Below are 23,633 nucleotides of genomic sequence, written 5' to 3'. Positions count from 1 at the left end.
CATTAGCAGCTGAAAAAAGGCATCTGCAATTCGGCGCTGCCGAGACACTTGATTTCAATGGGCAGCTTTAGGAGCGGAGTATTCACCACTCCTAAAGCACTGCAAATAAGCTGCTTGCAGGACTTTGACGTCCTGCCAGCGCACTGCCCCAACACTCTGGCTTTCACACTAGGATTGTAGAGGAGGCTTTTTTTCCCCAGGCGCTTTACCGCTGCCATTTTTAGAGCTAAAGCACCTGAAAAAGGCCTCCAGTGTGAAAGGGGTCTAAAGGGTAGCTCTGGGTACTTTTGGGCTGGTACGATTTCAGATGAGTAACCCAGCTGGTTAGTGTAGTTAGCACTTAAGGACCGCCGCATGTAGATATACGTCGTCAGAATGGCATGTACGGGCACAAGCACGTACCCGTACGTGCTTGCCTTCCAGCGGCTGGGGGGTCCGATCGGACCCCCTCCGGCTGGCTGCGGCGGTCCGTTTCGCTTCAGGAGCGATCTGGGATGAGGGGATGGCCGTTTTCTGGCCATCCCCTCTCGATCGCTCCTGGCGAATGAGAAGCTTCCCCTGCCTGCGTAGTGTAAACACAGGCAGGGAGGAAGTGATGTCACTCTCCTCGGGGCAGTCTTTTTGACCGGACTGCAAGGGGAGGACATAGCAAGTGTGCACCAACACTACACTGACACGTAGGTACACATAGGCACACAAATCGCCCCCCCCCTCCCAGTCACAGTGTCACTGATTGCAGTGATCATTTATTTACTGATCACTGCATTTAGTGTCAGTTGTGACAGTAAAAAGTGTCAGGGCAGTTAGTGTTAGGTCCAGGGTAGCCCCCTAGCCCCCCCAAATAAAGGTTTAACCCCCCCCCCCCGATTGCCCCCAGGAAACCCTTTCACCCCCTTTTGCCATTGTCACCAAGCGATCATTTTTCTGATCGCTGCATTAGTGTCACTGGTGCCGCTAGGTAGCTAGTTATTTTTTTAGGTTCACCGCCAGGTTTTTATAGTGTTAGGTACCCCCATATACAACCTAATAAAGGTTTTAACCCCCTGATTGCCCATAGTTAACCCTTTCACCAGTGATCACCGTATAAGTGTTACGGGTGACTCTGGTTAGTTAGTTTGCTTTTTATAGCATCAGGGCACCCACCATTTATTACCCAATAAAGGTTTAACCCCCTGATCACCCAGGTTTTAGGGTCAGGGTTTGCGTCGCCCCAGGCAGCGCTAGGTTAGTGCCAGTACCGCCAACACCCACGGGTAAAGCATACACCTCCCGTAGTGGTCTGATCAGATCTATACTAGCGTCCCCAGCAGTTTAGCGTTCCAAAAAAAAAAACACATCGTTAGCGGGATCAGCCCAGATACCTGCTAGCACCTGCGTTTTGCCCCTCCGCCCAGCCCACCCAAGTGCAGTATCGATCGATCACTGTCATTTACAAAACACTAAACACATAACTGCAGCGTTCGCAGAGTCAGGTCTGATCCCTGCGATGGCTAACAGTTTTTTTTGGTAGCGTTTTATATTTAAATCCTGAAGGCGGTGCTTGGTTTTCGGGGTCCCGTACGCGGCTAGGCTCCCAAAAAGTCCCCCACATGTGGTATCCCCGTACTCAGGAGAAGCAGCAGAATTTATTTTGGGGTGCAATTCCACATATAACTATGGCATGTGTGAGCAATATATAATTTAGTGACAACTTTTTGTAAACTTTTTTTTTTGTGTCATTATTCAATCACTTGGGACAAAAAAAAAAAAAATGAATAATATATATATATATATATATATATATATATATATATATATATATATATATATATATATATATATATATATATATATATATATATATATATATATATATATATATATATATATATATATATAAACATTTTTTTTTTTTTTTTTCAATGGGCTCAACATGCCTCTCAGCAATTTCCTTGGGGTGTCTACTTTCCAAAATGGGGTCATTTGGGGGGGGTTTTGTACTGCCCTGCCATTTTAGCACCTCAAGAAATGAGATAGGCAGTCATAAATTAAAAGCTGTGTAAATTCCAGAAAATGTACTCTAGTTTGTATACGCTATAACTTTTGCGCAATCCAATAAATATACGCTTATTGACTTTTTTTTTTTTACTAAAGACATGTGGCGGAATACATTTTGGCCTAAATGTACCGGTATGACTAAAATTTAGTTTATTCGATTTTTCTTATAACAAAAAGTAGAAAATATCTTTATTTTTTCAAAGTTTTCAGTCTTTCCTTTTATATCATAAAAAAAATAAAAATAAATAAATAAAAAAAAAAAAAAAAAAAAAAAAAAAAAAAAAAAAAATCACAGAGGCAATCAAATACCATCAAAAGAAAGCTCTATTTGTGGGAAAAAAAGGACGCAAATTTCGTTTGGGTACAACATTGCATGACCGCGCAATTACCAGTTAAAGCAGTGCAGTGCGAAATTGTAAAAAGACCTCTGGTCCTTAGGCTGACAATTGGTCCGGGGCTTAAGTGGTTAAAGTGTAGGGCCACCCTAAAACAAAAAATAAAAATAAAATAATGTTTTACTTACCAGAAACCCCTGTTGCTAGGCAGTCTTCCTAATCTGCCTCTTCCTCCTCTTGGGTGAGTGGCCCCGTTGCCTTCTGGGACATGCGTGTCCCCCAGAAAACAAAAAAAAGGGGCCATTTACAAAGTGCCACTCGACTTGCGCAGTAGGAAACGGGCAGTGAAGCCGCAAGGCTCCACTGCCAGTTTCCCTTAGTTCGAATGGCGGCGCTGGTACCCATGAGCCGAGGGATGGGTTGGCCTCGGGCGGCCAACATCGCGGGCACCCTGGATAGGCAAGTGTGCTTATTAAACGTCAGCAGCTACATGGTTTGTAGCTGCTGACTTGTAAAAAAGGTTTTCTTCATCTGGCACTCCTCTTTAATAGTGTAGTTAAATGCTTTAAAAAAAGGTTTATTGCTTGGCAGTCATGCTATGTTCATTCATTTATATAAAAACAAAGCTGGATCAAAGTCAATAGAAAAATGTTACCGCACTATAGTGGATAAGGGCAACATGCTATTTTACTGGCTACCCCAGGAATCAGGCACAAAGAAAACTGCATATACAGAGATTTAAGAATACAGGATACAGTCGTATTATTGAAACCACCATTTCCCTCTCACCTGATCTTTCCCACGACCTCCTTCTCTGATGTTCAGGGCAACGCGATGAGCCAGTTCTTTGGTAGTCAGCAAATTAATATTGTATGCAATAAGAAATTTACGAGCACCACTTGCAGTTGCCCCCCAGCTTGGAACAAATACGGAATCTCCAAAATCTGGACTCCATTCTGGGTTTTGAAGCTACATTCAAACAAGAAAGATTCAGATGTGGTGGAACCCAGACAAGATATTGTGGGGGGGGGGGGGGGAACCCCAACAGCATATCTTACAGAATGCTAAAATTATATTAGAAAAATAAAAGCAAACATTATAAAAGCATAATGAAGAAAATAAAAATTTGCCAAAACCATTTATAAAAAAGGATTACATCTTTATATCCTAAAACTAGCATGCACATAAAACCAGAGTTTTAGTTTTAAAAAGGACAAAAAAATAAATTAAAAATTAAAAATAAAGAAAACTAATACTTTAAGAGCCTGACATATCGGTTGCAAGATCTCACCCTTTACCATCAAATCCAGTCCTCAGCCACCCTTTATCCTCATAGCCTGGACTTCCAATTGGATACAAAAAAGGAATCCAGCATGGATTTTGAGACACCACTAGCAACAAAACATTCAAAGGAAACTTGTACAAACCTGACTGCTGTTGCTGCAGACCTCCCTGTCTGAAAATACTAGTTTGGCTGATCTCCTAGCTTCAGCAGTCTTGCTGACCCTGAACAAATATGCAGGTTAGAAGCCCCAACCTTTTTAATCTGTATGCTTATTTTAGGTTAGCCAGTTTAAAAACAGTTTCAGCACTTTTGTAGCTTGCAGACAACTGACTCATTCAGAATACCCTTTGTACCTTAGTGGCAAGCGCTTCATACTCCCCAGCTCTCACTGCTGGAAGAGCTTTTCGACTTTCATTGCGAGCTGCCTCTCCATAAAGGTAAACTGGAAAGAAAAAATTTTTAAATAAAAATGTAGACATTTTATACATTATTAATAATAATATTATATGAGACATTAAATGCCAACTCTACCTTTAGCATTAGGTTACATCCATATTTATGTTGTAAACATGTAACCAGGTATCCACCACTCACCTCCAGAGCCCCTTCCACATGAAAGTGTAGTGGCATTTGTTCCCCCGTAGCCGGTGTCACATTTAAAAATCTAAACAGCTGTGCAGGGCTCCGCCAGCACAGCCACATCATTCATAGAAATCTGAATAAACCACGAGTCACTTTCCACTGCTGCAGACAGACTTGTAGTTATCAAATGGAACATGAATGTGGTAATCAGCACACTCGTAGTCCCTTGACACTTCCTTTGGCTCTCCATCTCAAAGAAGATCATATAGAGGTGCAGGCAGAGGGCTGATTAAAGAATAGCAGGTGACTGACATTGCACTGTACGCCACAGATTGCGGGGTGCAATGCTTTGCCAGCTCCTGCGGGGACAAAAGAAAATCCACACACGTTACAACAGAAGCAAAACTACTAAAAACTGACAACACTCAGCACACTAAAATAAAAATAGCTCCATTGGAAAACATAGGCTAGCTGCTGCAGAACTAAAAGTCCCATGAGGGACAACATGACATTTGTAGGACTCAACCCAGTGTTATATTTCTATGTTACTTCATACCCCCATGACAGGCCTGCCCCCCTCCAAACCCCATCCCCCCTAACAAATGACAGGACAGATTATGGAGTAAATGGCCATCAGGCCTAAACTTTATTAACAAAATATAATTTTAATAAATTCCAAAACTTTTTTAAACACTGTAAACATTCCCAGCCTTTCCAAGGGGTCATGGGTACGTAGCATCACAACATAAATGGTCACTGCAAACTTCTACTTTAACCTCCAGACAGCAACCCCTGTCTCAGAGGCTATAACCAACTGTAGCAGTGACCTACCCTTTTAAACCCTTCCAGGTTAACCCCTCGTAACCTGGAAGTACATGAAACCACCCCCCATCCCATGGATGGGTATAACAGGCCTTTTTCCTGTATTTCACTTCCTCATCTAAAGCCCCAAGAACCGCCCAATGGAGCACACTCCGCCATACCTGTGACCAACCCCCGTACCAAAAAAAAAAAAAAAAACAGGGAGGGCGGGTGGGGAATCGCTTCCTCCTCCGCTCTCCGACTGCCAGCAATTCCCTATGCTAGGATGTAATAGACTCTGTGGCTCCGCCTCCGGCTTCGCTCACCCCTAACCCCTTAAAGCGGCCAGAAACCTCTATTAAAAATGGTGACTGCAGTCCAGCACATGTCATGCCGTCCCTATGCCTACCCCCCTTTGTGGCTGTTAGCTGCGGGACTCACTAGACTGACAGCCACAAGCATGACACCCAGAGGTATGAGGGGACTAGTAGTTTTGCAACAGTCTGGAGGTCCGCTAAACAGATGATAAAAAAATTATATATATTTTTTGGATTTTCAGAAGCTTAGCAATCTGCATTTCTTGCATTATGGGTTTATATCTGGGAGGTAACCTAAGTGATGAACAGAGAACCATATTTATTAATAATAATAAATAGCAAAGATTGTTTTACTACCTGGAACATGCAGCTCTTTAGCCAGTTTCTCTGCAAATAGATTTGCACAGGATATACATTCTGCCATTGTTACGTTCCTGACAGGAATAAATGGACAGACATCCAGTGCTCCCATACGAGGATGCTCTCCTGAAACAAGATTAGACAAGTTAATACTACTGAACTTGCAGGCTGAATTACTTTATTCAAAACAGACAGGGAACAGAGAGAGAATGATGTGCACAGTGTAAATATTTTATCATTCAATTTTTCTCAACAGCAACTGAGGAGGAGGGGAATCCTTGTGGCTGGAGCTTCAAAGGAAAGAAACAATGGGAAATTAATTGAGAGTATACGCTACAGGCCCACTAGTCCGAAGGATGAGGAGGCTTCCGATTCTGAATTACAAATAGCAGATGTCGAAATAAAAACCAAAAGGATCATGGTTGTCATTCCAACACTACAAGAAATGCAATAGTGCAATCACAACAGCTAGCTAAACTAAGAAAGTAAGAAAAGCAAGGGCAGTACATATTGACCCGATAAAAGATGTAGGGGAAGTTACAAATAAAATTAAGGAAACCGTACTAAAATGCATTTCTCAGCTTTTATAAAAGGAAAAGGGAGGGGGAATAGTAATCAGGATTGTGTCATTAACACAGGATGTAGCCTTGTGGCTAACAGAAGCCAGCACCTAAAAAATTCAAGTTATGCCCCGTACACACGTTCCGATTATCGGACCACAAAAGTCGCTTTCGGACAGATCGTTCGATAATCTGATCGTTAGTACGCAGCTTTCGACAGCCGATCACGACAGTCCGTCCAACTAAATCCGAAGGAACAAACAGGAAAACTTTGGTCGGATGACAGCCCATCGTACGACAGTCGTGTAGTCAGTACAGTATGCGTCCGATAAAAGTCATTAGACAAACACCACGCATGATCGGAAACATGAAAATAAACCAGAAGGACACACAGGTCACACGTTTTTGACATCATTTAAAATACGTAGCTACGCACGACGGAAGATTTTTCCAGAATCGTACGACAAAAGTCTTGCACACATTTTGCACTGTTGTATTCAATCTTAGTTGTATACAACAAAATGTGAACGATCGGTCTTACGATAATCGGAACGTGTGTACGGGGCATTAGACTTCCCGGTAACTTGTTTTCCATAAGTCTTTCAGGACAGCACCCGAAAGAGATCGTGACTAACACTGGACCACAGGAAACACCTCCAGAACTTTAAAGGGGAGGCACCTCCCTACCACACCTCAGTTGTAGAACTAATTTGCACTAGTGTGAATTCAGACTTAAAGAGGGTGGTTTTCACCCTAAAAAAGGAGCATATCAGCTTTGGAGTCCTCAACTATAGTTTGTTAGAAGTTTTTTTTTTTTTTTGGAGGATCCCCAGACCACCAGACTATCCCAGGTCTTTCAGCAAAATAAACTGCAATAAGACATGAACATCCTATTCTGATTTGAGTGACTGCCTGGCTGCTATGTGTCTATCAGGAAATGGAACCTGGGACCAAAAACTACACTAATCACCATAAAAAAAAAAAAAAAAAATCCACACACACACCAACAAAAAAAGCCCCCCCCCCCCCCCCCCCCCCACAAAATATGGAATCATAATGGACCCCTTAAAACAAAGCACCACACAGATCTTCTAAAAACATAAGAATCTGCAAAGCAATTGGTGGAAAGCCCACAACCTTTTAATTATTATTACACTGAACATTATCAGACCAAATATGAACATGAAATCTATATTAAAAAGACGAGTCAGTAGGACCTAAACCTCCAAAAATCAAAACCAAACCTTAAACAAAACTAACAAAAGCTCAAAACGGCCAACATTTCAAGATTCAAATTATTAAGACCAACATCTAAAAGATGAACAGAAATCACTATAAAGTATTGACAAGCCCCATTCACATTTAATATGTATAGCACATTAGGGCACACATTTTTTCCAGCGGTGTAATCACTCTTTCTGATCTTTCCCGTTTAAGCAAACTTCTTTCACGTTGGAGAATGGAGTTTTGGTTTTAGAATTTTGAGGAAAATAAAACTTAAAGTGGGGTGCCACAAAAAAAAAAAAAATAAAAAAAAAAAAAAACAACACCACACACACACACACACACACTTAAAAGTCAGCAGCTACAAATACTACAGCTGCTGACATTTAAGAATTGGACACTTACTTGTCCCAGGGTCCTGCGATGCGGGCGAACGAAGCCCCCCCTCATTCCCCGTTCCGCTCGCGGCGCCGGAATTCTTACTGTGGGCACCCGGCTGTGGCTTCACAGCCGGGCACCCACTGCACATGCGCGAGCAACGCCGCACAGTCATCTGGGACACGTGACAGGTCCCAGATGACTGTGCGGCACCGAGGGGAAGTGAGGTCACCAGCCCGGGCACTGAAGGAGGCAGACTATGAGGGACCCCCTAGCAACAGGCATTTAGAGGTGAGTAACAATACTTTAATCCATTTTGGAATAAGACTAGCATAGCAAAATGTGGAAAAAGTGAAGTACTGAATTCTTTCCAGATGCACTGTATGTAGTTAATTTCAAAACTGAAATTGCATCTTTAAGCATGCAGATGCATTTAGATCAATACTGCTTTTGTTAAATGTTCTACGTTGGTGTTTTTACACCTACATTAAAAAGGCTCAATCCCGTAAGTCTGGAAAGTAAATATTAACATCCCCAATGCTGGAAGAAGGGCTTAAATATCAAAACCTATTATGCACATTTGGCAGCCAAAATGCAAGCAAAACAGATTTGGGTAGTTTTGTATTTACACCTTTGCATTGCAGATGCACAAAAAGAAATGAAGCTTTGGTACATTTTCCATCAAAATGCACTATCCATTGAGATGAAGGACAATGCATGTACCCTCCTCCCCATTCTCTCCCCCCCCCCCCCCCGCTTTGCTGCATTTCTTCTCCCCTTATTGTTTTGGGCCCTCATGGACTTTGTTCGCTAGTTTGTTCAGGGGTGAATGCCACCTCCATTAGGGTGGTGATGGCCCCAATCAGAACTACGAGATGCAGACGCCACGAGTTCATGAACTCCTTTATGCAGCTGTATATCTGAAGCTTGGTCTTGGAGCCTTTTTTGCATCAATAGCCATCTTTATCTTGCCTTGCTCTCCATCTATATCAATACATAGTTCGTAAAAGGAGGACAATGCATGTAAAACAAGGGCATTGAATATAGTCTTAGGAGGAATGAATAAAGTGACATGCTAACCTTTGTGTTTGCTCATGTCTATCATCTTAAAAGCAACCCTTGCTGCATTCAGAGCTCCTTCGATGACCGCCTCTGGCGAACCCACAAAGGTGTACACTGTGCGGTTGGTGGAGGCTCCAGGATCAACATCTAGCAGGCGACATCCCTCAGTCTGTGAAATGGCTGCAGCTACTGCATCAATAATCTAAAGATGAATATTTCAGTAAATATGGGTTGTTTTATTCAGGGATATCAATTAAATTAAATAGCCGTAAAAAAAAAAAAAAAAAAAAAAAAAAAAAAAAAAGACTAAGTTAGACTTACCGGTGACGGTATTTCTAAGAGCCTTTCAGGACAACCCCGGAGAGAGTGTAGCTCCCCCTTGTAATTAGGAAACACATGCCCACTTTAAAAACACCTCCTCTTCCTCCATGGCTTCAGTTATTGTGGCCTTCCGACGCTGGAAAACAAAGCACAGAAAGCACAACACCATGGTAGAACTTAATACATTTACTAAGCATAACCTAGGGAGGGAAGTAACGGTTGTCCTGAAAGGCTCTTAGAAATACCGTCACCGGTAAGTCTAACTTAGTCTTTCTCAAATCGCCTTTCAGGACAACCCCAGAGAGGATAACCGAGAAACTTACCCTAGGGCGGGACTACTGCCTGCAGTACCTTCCTGCCGAAGGCCTGATCTGCTGCAGACAGTAGATCTAACCGGTAGTGCCGGAGAAATGTCGAATAACTGGACCAAGTGGCAGCCTTGCAGATTTGTTCAGGCGTTGCACCGGCCCTTTCAGCCCAGGAAACTACCGTGGATCTAGTAGAGTGGGCAGCAATACCTGAGGGAGGTATTTCTCCTTTTGCTTTATAGGCTTCTGTTATAACCAACTTAAGCCACCTACCCAGCGTACTTTTAGAAGCTTTCTCCCCCTTGCGTGATCCAGAAAATATCATAAAGAGGGCGTTTGATTTTCTAAAATCTTTAGTAACTTTCAGAAACTGTAATAGACACCTTCTCACATCCAATGTGTGAAAAACTTCCTCTCCTGCATTTGCTGGGGTTGCAGAGAATGTAGGTAACACTATTTCCTGCGATCGATGGAAAGCTGAGGATACTTTCGGTAGGAATGCTGGATCCGTCCTCAGTACCACCCTGTCCTGATAAATTCTAAGGAAGGGTTCTGTAATAGCTAGAGCTTGGAGCTCGCTGACTCTCCTGGCCGAGGTGATGGCCACCAAAAAGATTGTTTTTAAAACCACCTTCTGTAAAGAAGCTTCCTGTAAGGGTTCAAACGGTGCTCCCGAGAGACCCTGTAAAACTGTAGACAAATCCCAACTGGGAAAGTCTTTAAGGGCTACTGGTCTATTTCGAGCAAGAGCCCTAACAAATCTAGAAATTAAAGTTTCTTTAGATAAAGTATTTTCAAAGAAAACTGATAAGGCAGCCACCTGAGTCTTCAGGGTACTGGCTGCGAGACCCTTCTCCATTCCTTCATGGAGAAACTTCAAGACGGACACCGTGCTCTTGACCTTGAGTTCTCTAGAACTGCACCAGGAGTTGAACTTTTTCCAGACCTTCATGTAAATTGCCTGTGTAACTGCCTTCCTACTAGACAGCAGGGTCTTTACTACTTTATCTGAGAGACCTTTGGCTTTTAATAGGTCCTCCTCAGAAACCAGGCGGTTAGCTGTAGGAGTTCCACCTCTGGATGACTTACTGTCCCCTGGGATAACAGATCTTTTCTGAGTGGTAACCTCCATGGGGGCTTCGAGGCTAGGTTTCGAAGACCCGCGAACCAGGGCCTTTTTGGCCAAAAAGGAGTGACTAGTATTAAGTCTGTCCTTTCTTCCCTGAATTTCCTCAGTACTAGTGGAATTAGAGGAAAGGGGGGAAAGGCGTAGCACAGCTGGTAATGCCAGGGGTGAGCCAATGCATCCAACCCTATTGCTGCATCTCCTCGGTGAAGAGAAAAGAATCTGTCCACCTTTGAGTTCTGCTGGCTGGCAAAAAGGTCTACCTGTGGAACCCCCCAAGCCTCGGAGATCATCAGGAACACCTCCTGATTCAGACTCCATTCTGCCTCTAGCAATTTGCGCCTGCTTAGGAGGTCCGCAAACAAATTCTGAGAGCCCTTCAGATGCACTGCCGATAGTGAGGCTGTGTTCTGCTCTGCCCAGGCTAACAACAGATTGGCCAGCTCCATCAAGCTCCTGCTTCTGGTTCCCCCTTGCTTCATAATGTAGGTAACCGCTTTTGTGTTGTCTGACAACACCTGGACATGGTGGCCTCTCAAACTCTGCTGAAAGGCCACTAATCCCAGAAAGATCGCCTTCAACTCCCTCCAGTTGGATGATCTTTGAGCTTCCTGTTTGGACCAAACCCCCTGAGATGTCTGACCATCCAGATGGGCTCCCCAGCCCCAGGCACTTGCGTCTGTAGTAAGGCGCTTGTCCACAGGAAAGGTCCACACCAGGCCCCTTGAGAGGTTTGCCTGGTCTCTCCACCACCAAAGAGCCCTTTTCGTCCTTGACGAAATTTTTAGCTGTTTTTTCCAAAGGATCCTGATGGGACCAGCTTGACAGAACCTCCCTCTGAAGGGGTCTGGAATGGAACCTGGCCCACTGAACAGCCGGGATTGCTGCCGTAAGCAGGCCCAGAACTGCCATAGCCGTCCTGACTGAGACTGTCTGGTTGCTCTGTATCCGCTGTACAGCTAGCTGCAACTTTTCCTGTTTTTCCAACGGCAGGAAAACTTTCTGGAGAATCGAATTTAACGTATACCCCAGAAATGTCATTTCCTGTGAGGGGGTCAGGATTGACTTCTCTAGATTTAGAAGCCATCCCAGGCCCTCGAGGTGAGACTGGGCCCTCTGGAGATTGACTAGGACCTGCTCCCTGGAGTCTGCAAAAAACAAAAGGTCGTCCAGGTAAGGGACGACTGGAATCCCCTTCAATTTCAGGGGCTCCAAAGCCTCTGCCATGATCTTCGTAAAGACCCTGGGAGAGGACGAGAGTCCGAATGGCAGAGCCCTGAATTGGAGGTGCCATACCGAACTCCCCACCTTCAATGCCAGGCGCAGGAACTGCTGCGATGCCTGATGAATTGGTATATGAAGGTAGGCGTCCCTTAGATCCAGGGACGCCATGAAGCATTCTGGGGTCAACAGCTTTGTGATGGAGAAAATTGTATCCATCCTGAAATGTTTGTACCGAATTAACCTGTTCAGAAATTTCAGATTCAGGATTAGACGGTACTTCCCTGAGGGTTTTTTCACCAGAAAAATATGTGAATAAAAACCCCCGCCCTGCTGGTTTACTGGGACTTGAATCAGAACCTCTTGCTGTATCAGCTCCTGTAACAAAAGCTTCATTGCAGAGGCCTTCTCCTGATCCCTTGGCAATGTTGTCACGTAAAACCTGCTCGGGGGTAGTTCTGAAAACTCCAACCTGTACCCCTGATCGACAACGCTCTTCACAAACAGATTTGGAGACAGCCTGTCCCATTGTTCGCGAAAAGCTGACAGTCTCCCCCCCACTGGGGAGATATTGTCACTTGCTCTTAGGGGACTGCTCTGGGGGAGATCTAAAGAGGACTCCACCCTTGCCTTTGCCCTTCTGTGAACCCCATCTGCTCTTGCGCTCCTGGTCTTTTTTATGGGACTGCTGAAAAGCACGAAAATTCTTTTTGGCAACCTGCTTTTTCCTGCTTTTTCTTAACTGGAAAAGCCTTCTTTTTATCGGCTGTTCTATCCAGCACAGACTCTAAATCGGGACCAAAGAGCAAGTCACCCGAGAAGGGAAGACCACACAGCTTGACCTTAGAAGCAGTGTCCCCAGACCATGTTTTCAGCCAAACTGCTCTCCTGGCTGAATTTACAAGAGCCGAAGACCTAGCGGCCAGTTTAACCGATTCTGCTGATGCATCCGCCATGTATTTGACTGCATTCAGGATCAGTGGAAAGGACTCCAAGAGATCCTTGCGGGGTGTCCCCGCCTCAATATGGCTCTTCAGCTTCTCTACCCAACATTCCAGATTCCTGGCCACTACCGTAGCTGCCATAGCTGGTTTTAGACTGACTGACGCAGCATCCCAAGCCTTTTTAAGGATGGAGTCAGCTTTTTTGTCCATTGGGTCTTTAAGGATCCCCATATCCTCAAAGGCTAGATCCGTTCGTCTGGATACCTGCAAGAAAGCTGCATCGACTCTGGGTTTCTTGTTCCAAACCTCTGAGTCCTTATCTTCGAAGGGAAACCTTCTCTTGAGAGCTTTAGAGAAGAAAGGGGCTTTTTCTGGGTCCTTCCACTCCTTTCTCACTGAGTCTGAGAGGACCCTGTGGACTGGAAAAACTCTCCGTTTTGTTTCGTCCAACCCCTGGTACATTTTGTCATGAACTGACAGTTGTACTTTTTCTTCTTGAATTTCTAGAGTAGTGTAGATTGCTTTAAGAATATCATCTACTTCCTCTAGTGATAGCTTGAATTTGGAGCCCCTGCTATCTTCTTCCTCTTCCTCCTCCTCAGAATCCCTGAAGGAGATGAGAGTACTACCCCCTTCGTCTCCAGACTCTTCAGTTTCCACCTGTCTGGATGACGACGCCCTGGGGCTGGGCGGTAAGTTCTGAGGCTCGGTCTGTGCGGGAGGGTTTTGTATCAGGATGGACCTGACTGAACTCAAGGAGTTTGTCAGCTCTTTAACCGAAGAAAACAAATCTTTATATTGTTGAGATGTTTCCTCTTCCACCAATTCTCTGATACAATTTCTGCACATTGCCTTCTGCTATGAATCTCTGAGGGGGGTCTTGCAAGAAGGACATTTTCTCTGACCTGGTCTAGCTTTTCCTAGTGATTTTTCCTGAAACGACATACAGGTTTAACTCACTAAAAGCTCTCAACAACCAGTTGCTTAACACCAAGCCAGTGCAGAGACCCACCACCAAACAGACCACTAGTGAGACCCCAGAACTAGGCTGCAAAAGGTCAGAGCGAAGTCCACCTCTGACCTGCAGCGACAGGCCCCCAAGAGGGGGGAACAGACAAAGACATAGCCCAACAGTAAAGCAGAGCCAGTGCACCTTACGTACCTGGGCTGGACCGGTGCTAGGGGCGCCTGTCTCCGCCATAGCTGGCTTACACTCTTCCATCGTTTGAGTGAGGCAGCTATCACAAACAGCTCTGTCATTTAAATTTTCCCGGCCGCCGCGTCATCAGGGCCGGCCGGAAGCGGAAGCACGCGGTCACCTGACCCGCCCCATGATCCCTGCGTTCCAGGCGCTTGAACCACGGCACCACGCCCCCTCAGAGCGCCCGCGCATCACCGTGAACGACGCCGTCGCCGCCCGGGACCCGGCGCCGAAAACGGAGCCATGCCGCTGACCTGCAGCGGCCTCCGCCAGCAACAGAGCCCTCCCTGCGCTAACCAGCGGACACCGGGCACCCGACGCCGGCACTCCGAGGGTCCTTACTCCCGTGAGATGGCGAGACCAGGAGCTCCAGGAGTCCTCTCCCCGTGGAGATGCTGCTGGGGGTCAAAAAGAAACAACCTGCAACGAAAGGTAAGCCTTACTCCCCTGCAGAGAGTGTAGCTCTCCCTGGTTCAGGCACATGCTTCCTCCAAGGAGGAAACACAATAACTGAAGCCATGGAGGAAGAGGAGGTGTTTTTAAAGTGGGCATGTGTTTCCTAATTACAAGGGGGAGCTACACTCTCTCCGGGGTTGTCCTGAAAGGCGATTTGAGAAAATGTTTTTAAAAAATAAAACCCACATTGTTTCTCAGTAACAACTTATGGAGATAAGCAAAATGACAGCGGTTGATAACTGGATTTTAGAAATATTTCAAAAAAAGCCTACCAGAACAACTTTCCCAAGAGACTCTTTTTTACATTTTGTGTTAACAGCAAAGATGAAGTATATTCAATATTTGTATATACAAAAAATATGTACTATGGAGTTACACATTTTCCCCCCAGACCGGGTTCAGACCTTACTGGAGCTTTACCATACATATGGTAACATGTGCCGAGGTAAGGCAGCCCATTGATATATTTTTTTTTTTTTTTTTATCTATGGAGGGCCAGTCCTGACCCAAATGCAGAAATTCTTGAACAAAGCTATCACCGTGGTGTTTTGTTAGCCAGTAACAACAACAACAACAACAACAACAACATCTACAGTTTTGTGTCACATTTGTGTCAAAGGTGTAAACTGACAAAAAAAAAAAAAATAGAATTTTTGTACTCACCGTAAAATCCTTTTCCCTGTAGTTCACCGACAGACACAGCTCCTTTCTTAGGCCATCGGGACGTCCCCAAGCAGTGCCAAAACATAAAATTTTTCACCCATAATGGCATGTGGGAAACAGTATAAAAACTTCACCCACAAAAAACAGAATGTGGGAACAGCATAGAACTTACACAAAAAAAATAAAAAAAAATAAAACACCAGAGTGCTCCTCAATCTGGGAGTCAATACCTTACAAACCGCCTAAAAAAAACTAGCGGTAATAAATGCAACAGTGCATTTACTTAAAGTAACTGTGTTTTTGTCAAAAATAAAAAATAAAAAAACGTTCTTTCGCTGAGTCTTTCAGGACAGCACACGAGAGACCTCGGCTCCTCCCTTCTCAGGAAACACCACCTCCACCAGAGTGCGAAACGTCAACAATTTTTCCTTGTTCGCTGTGTTTGTTGAGCTGCGATTTTCCAATAATAGAAAGTGGTCTTCTGAAGAGTGCGGCAGTCCAGAGCTTGTTTTTCGTCTGTTGCTAGTGGTAATAGCCAGCACCTGTGGCTTCCCATCCGAAGAGACAGCTTACAGCCTGAATGTGTGCTCCTGGAGCGGTGAGATCCCTTATCCTTCACTTACCCTAGGGTGGGACTACTGCTTGCAGGACTTTACGCCCAAAGGCCTGGTCCTGGGCAGACAATAAGTCCAGTCTGTAGTGCTTAACGAAAGTCTTAAAACTTGACCATGTTGCTGCTCTGCAAATCTGCTCGGGTGTAGCACCAGCCCACTCTGCTTGACGTTGCCATAGCCCTAGTGGAATGGGCCCTAATACCTTCCAAGACCTCCACCCCCTGTGCCATGTATGCCTGACTAATAGCCAGGTGGATTAGGTTGGCAATAGTATTTCTAGAGGCTTTGGACCCCTTCCTAGCCCCTGAAAAAGAAACAAAAAATATGAATCGGACTTCCTGAATTGCTGCGTAATCTCCAGGTATTTTAACACACACCTCCTGACATCTAACTTGTGGAAGACATGTTCCTGTTCCCTCACAGGATTCGAAAAAAAAAAAAAAAAAAAAAAAAAAAAAAAAAACACACATAACACCACACACACACACACACACACACATTGAGGGTTCAAAATTTCACCGTACAAGAACTGATAGGCTCAAAAGGATCCTCTGTAAGAGCCTGCAATACTAAAGATAGATCCCAAACTGGAAAGAGATGGAAACTGACTGGTCCCTGTCTACTTAAAGTGGAATTAAACCCATGGATTTAAACAGAAAAATAAATAAATAAATAAATAAAAAAAAAAAAAAAAAAAAAAAAAAAGGCATGCCGGGAATGCTAACTGCACATTGGCTGTGCTCTCAGCCAAACTATCAAACCATCCAATGGCTGGTCATAACGAATCACATGTGCAGCACCATAGGAGTTGAAGATTAAACAGAGACAAAGATGGCAGCTTCCTTGGCTGAAAACGATAAGGGAGTTTACTTCCACTTTAAACAACCTGGAAACCCAAGGAGTCGCTGCCAGATGCTGTTCAAGAAAAACCACTTAAAAGCAGAAACTTGTCCTTTAAGAGTACTGAGAGCCAAGTCCCTCGTCTGCCCCCCTCTGTGGGAACTCCAGCACTGCTACTGGACTATGAACAAAAAAAAAAAAAAAAAAAAAAAAAAAAAAGAAGAAGAAGAGCTCTCCACACACCAGGAATTGAATTTCTTCCATACGTTCAAATAAATCCTGCGTGTCTCTTCCTTTCTAGAACTCAGAAGAGTCGCTATCAACCTTTCGGAGAACCCCTTGTTTTTCCAGCATCTCCTCTTCAGTAGCCAGGCTGCCAGACTCCACCTCTCCACTTGATGGCAGCAGATTGGGCCTTGCCTTGAAAGTAGATCTTCCCTGACCAGAAGTATCCAAAGGCGGTTCCACCGCCAGCTTCTTTAGAACAGAAAACCAAGGCCTCCTGGGCCAGTGTGGAGCTATCAAGATTAGGGTTGTATCCTCTAACTGTAATTTCCTCAGAACTGCCGGCAACAGCACAGGAGGGGGAAAGGCCATCCACTACTATTGCGCCGTCCCCCCCCCCCCCGATTCAGAGAGAAGAATAATAGGAGTTTTTGCGTTTTTCTCTTGACGCAAAAAGATTCACACACAGGTTCCCCCACTTCTGGACAATCATCTTGTAGATTCCCAGATTCAGGACCCAATCGCTCTCCCTCAGCTTCCTCCTGCTGAGAAGTCTGCTCTCCGATTTAGATCTCCTTTCAGGTGTACTGCCGATAGAGAGCGCACTGTAACCTCTGCCCAGCTGAATATTGCTTCTGTTAGAGAGCAAAAGGGAACTGCTTCTTGTGCCCCCATGTCGATTGATGTAAGCAACTGCTGAAGAATTGTCCAAACGGACCTGAACATGAGGTCCCTGGAGTTCCTGTTGGAAAAACCTGAGAGCCAGGGAGATGGCTCTCTCCAATTCGAGGACTTCCCCGCATCCTCAAAACTCCAGGATTCTTGGGCCAGACCTTTCTCTAGGTGTGCTCCCCAACCCACACCACTTGCGTCCGTTGCGACGACCTTGGACACTGGAAGTACCCATTCTAGATACTGAGATAGATTTGCTGCTTTCCTCCACCACCACAGGGACCTCTTTACCTTTATTGGAATGAGATCCGTAGAGTCCAGAGATCTCTGAGTATGATCCCAAACCTCCAGAATGAACAGCTGCAAGGGGCGGAAATGTGCTCCCGCCCACCTTACCGCTGGAAGGGCCGACGTCAGCAGTTCCAAAGCTGACATGGCCTTTCTTATAGAGATTTGCTGATTGCTTTGTAGGACTGCCAAAGCTTTGTCTACTTTGCAAATTTTCTCCTCTGGGAGAGACTCGCTGCTGAGTTGAGTCTAGAACGTAACCTAGGAACGTCACTCTCTGAGATGGAACCAAGCTGGATTTCTTCAAATTTAAGAGCCATCCCAATTGTTACAAAATATCTCTTGCTACCTGCAAATCCTGAATCGCAGAAAAGCCAGAGCCTCCACCATCACTTTGGTGAATATCCGGGGAGGGGGGGGGGGGGGGGGGGGAGGGGGGGTGAGGAGGAGAGGATAGCCCAAAGGGGAGGGCTCAAACCTGAAGATGTACTACTTCTGACCCTGTAATGACAAAAAAAAAAAAAAAAAAAAAAGAAGAAAAAACCCCACCAGCATCAGCCCCTGCCAGCAAAAAAAAAAAAAAAAAATCAACACCAGACCGACACCAGGAGTGCACCCTCCCAGGACCAACCACCACCAGGGTTCCAGACGTGCAACTCCTCCCCTCCCACCAAGGAGGGGAGTTCACCCATGGAGCCAAGTGGGAAATAGTAAGGGAACCACCCTAGAGTTCCACTTACCTTAAAATGGCTGGTGCTGGCATCACCCGGAACCGAACGGGAACCATCAGTCTCAAACATCCCTTCGGCCCAAACGGTCAATTTGCCACAAACTGCTCCTCTTAGCTGTCGCTACATCGTGAATGGGGCAAACACCAGCCTTTGCGCCATTTGTTTTGGCATCCCAGGACCGGAACCAGAAGTTGCGGGTGAACCGAACGTGACCTCTCCTGTCGAAAAAGATGTTTCCCGTCGGAAAAAACGTTGCCCGTCATCTGACCCAGCCTTGAGCTCCATGCTGACCACACTAACGAGGGGGAGACACGGACACTCCAGTAAACACCTTCCCCAGACAGCTCCAAAACGAACGTCCCAGGCCTCCAGTTTCCCCAAGGAAGGATGGGACGCGACAGATACTGCAGGTAACGGACTTCCCAGCCCTGCTGCAATGTATGAGAGACCTCAATCTCTCCGGACATCCCTACGGCCAGAACAATCGTTCAGCCTTCAGGATAACACTGGACTCAGCCTCCCCAGCTGAATTAAACCCTGGTTCCTAGGGATATCTCCTCGCCGGAGGAAACACCAAAAACTGAAGGGCTGGAGGGAAGGAATGGTTTTAAAGATCTGGTGGAGGCAGTGTTTCCTGAGAAGGGAGGAGCCGAGGTCTCAAGTGTGCTGTCCTGAAAGACAAAAGGAGGGAAAAATTAAGTGCAATTGCAATTACACGGCCGCCTGCAAAACTTTGCACCCAAAACAGGCATCAGCCGATGCACTGACATCTACCTTGTAGAATTTTGTAGAGGTGTGAATAGACGACCAAGTTCCTGCTTTACACACAAATTGAACGACAGACGCTTGATGTCGGAAAGGCCCAAGACGTTCCAATTACCCTGGTGGAATGGGCCGTGACTGGAAAGGGAGGGAACCTGCCCCTTCAAGGTGTAGGCCTGTACTACAATCTGTCTGATCCACCTGGAAATGGTGGCTAACGAGACCACCATGCCTTTTTTCGGACCAGCCACCGAACAAGGAGTCTGACTACTGAAAGGGAGCCGTAGCAGACAAATACACCCTCAGAGCCCGGACGACATCCAAGGAATGTAGGGCCACCTCCTTAGGATGTGCCGGTTTAGGACACAGAGATGGCAATACAATGCCTTCATTAATGTGGAACGCCGGAACCACCTTCAGCAGAAAAGAAGGTTGCGGACGAAACACTACCTTATCCTTGTGGATGACCAGATAGGAGGACTTGCAAGACAAGGCCACCAGTTACGAAACCCTCCTGGCCGATGTAATGGCCCCTGGAGCTGGGGGGCATGTCGTGGCCAACCCAGCACGGAGCTCTGGTCTGCACATGATCGCTGGCCAGGCTGGGGAGACTACAAGGATAAGGGTATCCAGCCTGTCACCCAGCCAGCTGTTGATAGCAGATAACAGGATCTTAGTCTTGCGCAAAAGACAAACTTCTGCAGAGAAAAATCCACGGACCGATGGGCCCGCAAGGTTCCTAGGTCCTTCTTCACTAGGCAGAAAAAAAAAAAACTGAGGCTCAGGAGGCAGGCTGGGGGGTTGTTACCAAAGGGACTGCCCCTTGAGCGGAACTAGAGCTTTCTGGTTTTGTTGTACATGTTAACATGTTCTGCCTAGTCCTCTCCTGAAGGTGGCGTAACAACCCAATGGTCTAAGAAAGGAGCTGTGTCAGTCGGTGAACACAAGAGAACATTTTTTTTTTTTTTAGTAAAGTGGGGAAGGGTTCAAACCCGTCTCCTGCTTTCATGGCAGTCAGTGATCACATGGAGTCCCAGAGATGCAACAGAAAATAAAAAAGGAGCCTGAGTAGAAGAACAGAGTTTGGTGACAATTGTCAACAGGAGAGGAAATTTGGGTAATATCAGTACTTTAATGCAGATTATAAATTGAAAATACTCTTTATAGATGGTTATTACAATCAATCCGTCTCTAGCACTTGGATCTCTGCGTAATGTAGCCTTATTCATAGTTAGGCTGAAAAGAATCTCATCCAGTTTCACCAAAAAGAAACAATAATAATCATCATCATCATCATCCAACAAGAGGAGCCCTCTTCATTGTCAAGTCAGTTTAAACACACACACACACACACACACACACACACACACACACACACACACATGCGAGAATTCATGAAGGGTTTCAGAGACACCCTTTAGCATTCCACCAGGGTGCAGTACCCGAGTCACAAGCAGGTACATAAATCTCTCAATATCTGCACTCTATCCACACTGGCACTGCAATGCACTCCCTCTCTGGCCACTACACCTGTCACTCTGATAGGCTGAGGAAGGCAGTGCCCGACTTTGTTTGACAGCTCACAACAATGTGGATTCATAAATCGCTATTCAGACCAATAGCAGCTATCGAATCTGCCCACTGCAAAATGCGGTCAATCAAAAGTACAGCAGACCTTATGGAGAACTGGTCTTTCAGCTCCCTATCAGCTCTAACCACCCAGTGACAATCATTTCCCAAATAAGGGCAATGATATCATCTTTGTTAGCTTTGATGGTGAAAGTCATTGGGCGCCAGACACTTCTTGGATGTAAAAAGAGGTTTTATTTCGTTGGACAGTCCTTTTTGTATTTTTGGGGGAAAGAGGGTTAGGGCCAGGACACCCTTAAATAGTTATAGATTCAATTGGCAGACTCAGACACTTGAATAGGAGGACAGCCTTGCAGAGAATGGCCCCAACAAGGTGCCACTTCTGCCCATGCAGGAATGCTGTTCTCATGGCAACAGTCTTTTAACAGTGCCTAACTCAAACATAACAGTTCTTTCAGCTCCGCTACAATTGCCTCTTGTAGTTTTTCAATACTGAGCACCCGGTCTCTCACTAGACCCTCTGATTCACCGACTAAGAATCCCTTGAGCTCCTCCAAGGATGGCAGTGGTATCTGCCTCAAGCGTCACCCACGCTTCCCTGCTGGGTCCCTAGCTTGGCACTCTAGATACTTCTCAAGCTTCAGCCCTGCTAACCAGTGAAGTCCCTGGCTTGACTCACAAGGCTGCCCTGCAAGCGTCTCCTCCGCGGGTTGAGTCCCTGACTTGATCACTGCCTGAAGTTTCCCTGATTCTCCACCGTGTCCATTCGGTGAGAATACGGTTCCAGTACTTTCTTCAGTTACTCACTGTGGTCCATGGTAAAGGTGGTTGGTCCCTTTGTTGGACTGCAAGCCACAGTCCCAACCCTGTGCTGCCTGCTTACTTCTGGATAGGTCCTCACACAGTCTGGCATCCAGATGCCCCCGGGATAGGCCCAATCTTTGGCCTAGCAGCCCAAGGCATATGACACATCTACCCAGACAGCCATCCAGGTGGCGCAGAACAGCGATCACTTGACCTCACCCGAATATATAGGTTCTCCCAGCCGGCCAAGGGATTGAAGAAAACCCCCTGTCCATTGACTGAGATACCCCATATATCCAAAACCTGACCATGGGTTGCCCTTTCATATCTAGTCCCACCAAGTTTCCGACCACCTACTGGTAGAAGAGAAAAGTGCAACAAGGCCCAACTTTTATAGAAATGTATTGATTTCTCCCGACCGACCAAGATGACTCTTGGCAAGTAAATTTGTGAAGCGCTCCCTGACTAAACCCCAGGGTGCTACGCGATGATGGCTAGATAGATGCGGGCCATGCCTAGTTTTACATTACAGCAGGAGAGCACCCCAGGCTACAGTTAGATTCACATCCAATATAAATGGGCCTCCAAGTTCCAAAGGGTTCTTCTGCATCTGCACAAATGGTTTGTCCACCTTGCAGTATAGACTTTATCTTAAATCTGGTATGCACGGTTTGTCAATCCTTTTGGTTTTTCTCATTTAGCAGAATGGAGGTATAACTTCTAGATTGTAAGCTCTAACGAGCAGGGCCCTCTAGTCCCTCCTGTATTGTAAGTGTACTGTCTGCCCTCATGTTGTAAAGCGCTGCACAAACTGTTGGCGCTATATAAATCCTGTATAATAATAACAATAACAACAACAACCTGTATATGTACCATTATTGTTTTTTTTCCCCTTTTCAGTTTAGCAATTAGGTTTATATAATTTTTTAAAAATAATAATAATCAAAATCCAGTGAGAGATTAGTCATTTTAATGTACCTTGGCTGTTCCACTTACATCTTTCACATTATGCCACATGCATGAAGGCAGCCTATGCATTTGAAATTACTTTCTGGCACACCAAACAGGTTAATGCACAATTTTTTTTTAGCAACACAGCTCACCACCATGCATTGGGATATAATTCAGATATAATCTACACCATAATAGTAATAAATTGCAACACAAATTATGCACTTTAGTGGCATTCAGATTTATTGGCACAGCAAAGCATAACATGCATTGCCCCTCATCATAAAAGCGTGAATCTGGCCATAGGGATATCTCAAGACAATGTGATATCTTTCTCTAAACACCTGGAAATAAATTATAATTTCCCTTACCTCCTTGTTTCTTCCTTCTGAGAAATTTGGGACACATTCCACTAGTTTGGCCATGGTTTCTTTCTCTTGAGCCCTTCTAGTGGAATGGCTTGATCCCCCTGTGAGGCTGCCTCACTAAGCTTTCTAAAAGTCTGCTATTTTCAGGTGTTAATTATTAACTCATTATCTTTGGCTTTGGTTGATATAAGGGAGGATGTGTCTGTAAAAAAAAGTGTACAAAACAAAACGATGTCCTCAGGAAAGGGGCATATGTCCAGACACACATCAACAGTGTCCATTTAATATGTAACAGGTTGCTGTGCAAATTTTGCTAAGCAAACTAAAAGGAAAGGATTGTGTGCACATTTTGGGATCTTTTGTGATCATACATTATTTCCAAATCTATTCTAACCATGTCACATTTATCTAATAAGACAAATTCAAAGTGCAATAACCCATAGCAGCCAATCAGAATTGATCTTTTGCTGATCTAAATAGAATTAAATCTGGTGACTGTATTTTGTGATTTCTTATTAAATAAGTGTGTATAGTTTACGGTTGCCACCTCATCCCTTTAAACCCAAAACACATATGAATTACACAGATTCTGAGTAAGGATGAGCTC

The 23,633-nt window shown here is 45.1% G+C and overlaps 1 protein-coding gene across 1 annotated transcript in view; it reads right to left on the bottom strand.

The window, feature by feature from the left end:
* FTCD (formimidoyltransferase cyclodeaminase) overlaps positions 1–23,163 on the bottom strand; it is a 55,942-nt gene extending 32,779 nt beyond the window's left edge. The window contains exons 1-5 of the mRNA XM_077450150.1: positions 23,030–23,163; positions 8,960–9,143; positions 5,715–5,843; positions 4,011–4,099; positions 3,162–3,341 (exon numbers count right to left, since the gene is read on the bottom strand). Of these exons, the coding sequence (XP_077306276.1) occupies positions 3,162–3,341; positions 4,011–4,099; positions 5,715–5,843; positions 8,960–9,143; positions 23,030–23,083 (636 nt within the window). The 5' untranslated portion in view covers positions 23,084–23,163. The remainder of the gene's footprint in view (positions 1–3,161; positions 3,342–4,010; positions 4,100–5,714; positions 5,844–8,959; positions 9,144–23,029) is intronic.
* Between the last annotated feature and the right edge of the window lie 470 nt (positions 23,164–23,633).

This window comes from Lithobates pipiens, unplaced genomic scaffold, assembly GCF_037356315.1.
Source record: "Lithobates pipiens isolate NorthernLeopardFrog02 unplaced genomic scaffold, aLitPip1_a1.2 Scaffold_22, whole genome shotgun sequence".
In the NCBI taxonomy this organism is placed as follows: Eukaryota; Metazoa; Chordata; class Amphibia; order Anura; family Ranidae; genus Lithobates; species Lithobates pipiens.
The sequence above is the reverse complement of the archived record's forward strand: the minus strand, read 5'-3'. Positions and strand labels throughout refer to the sequence as shown.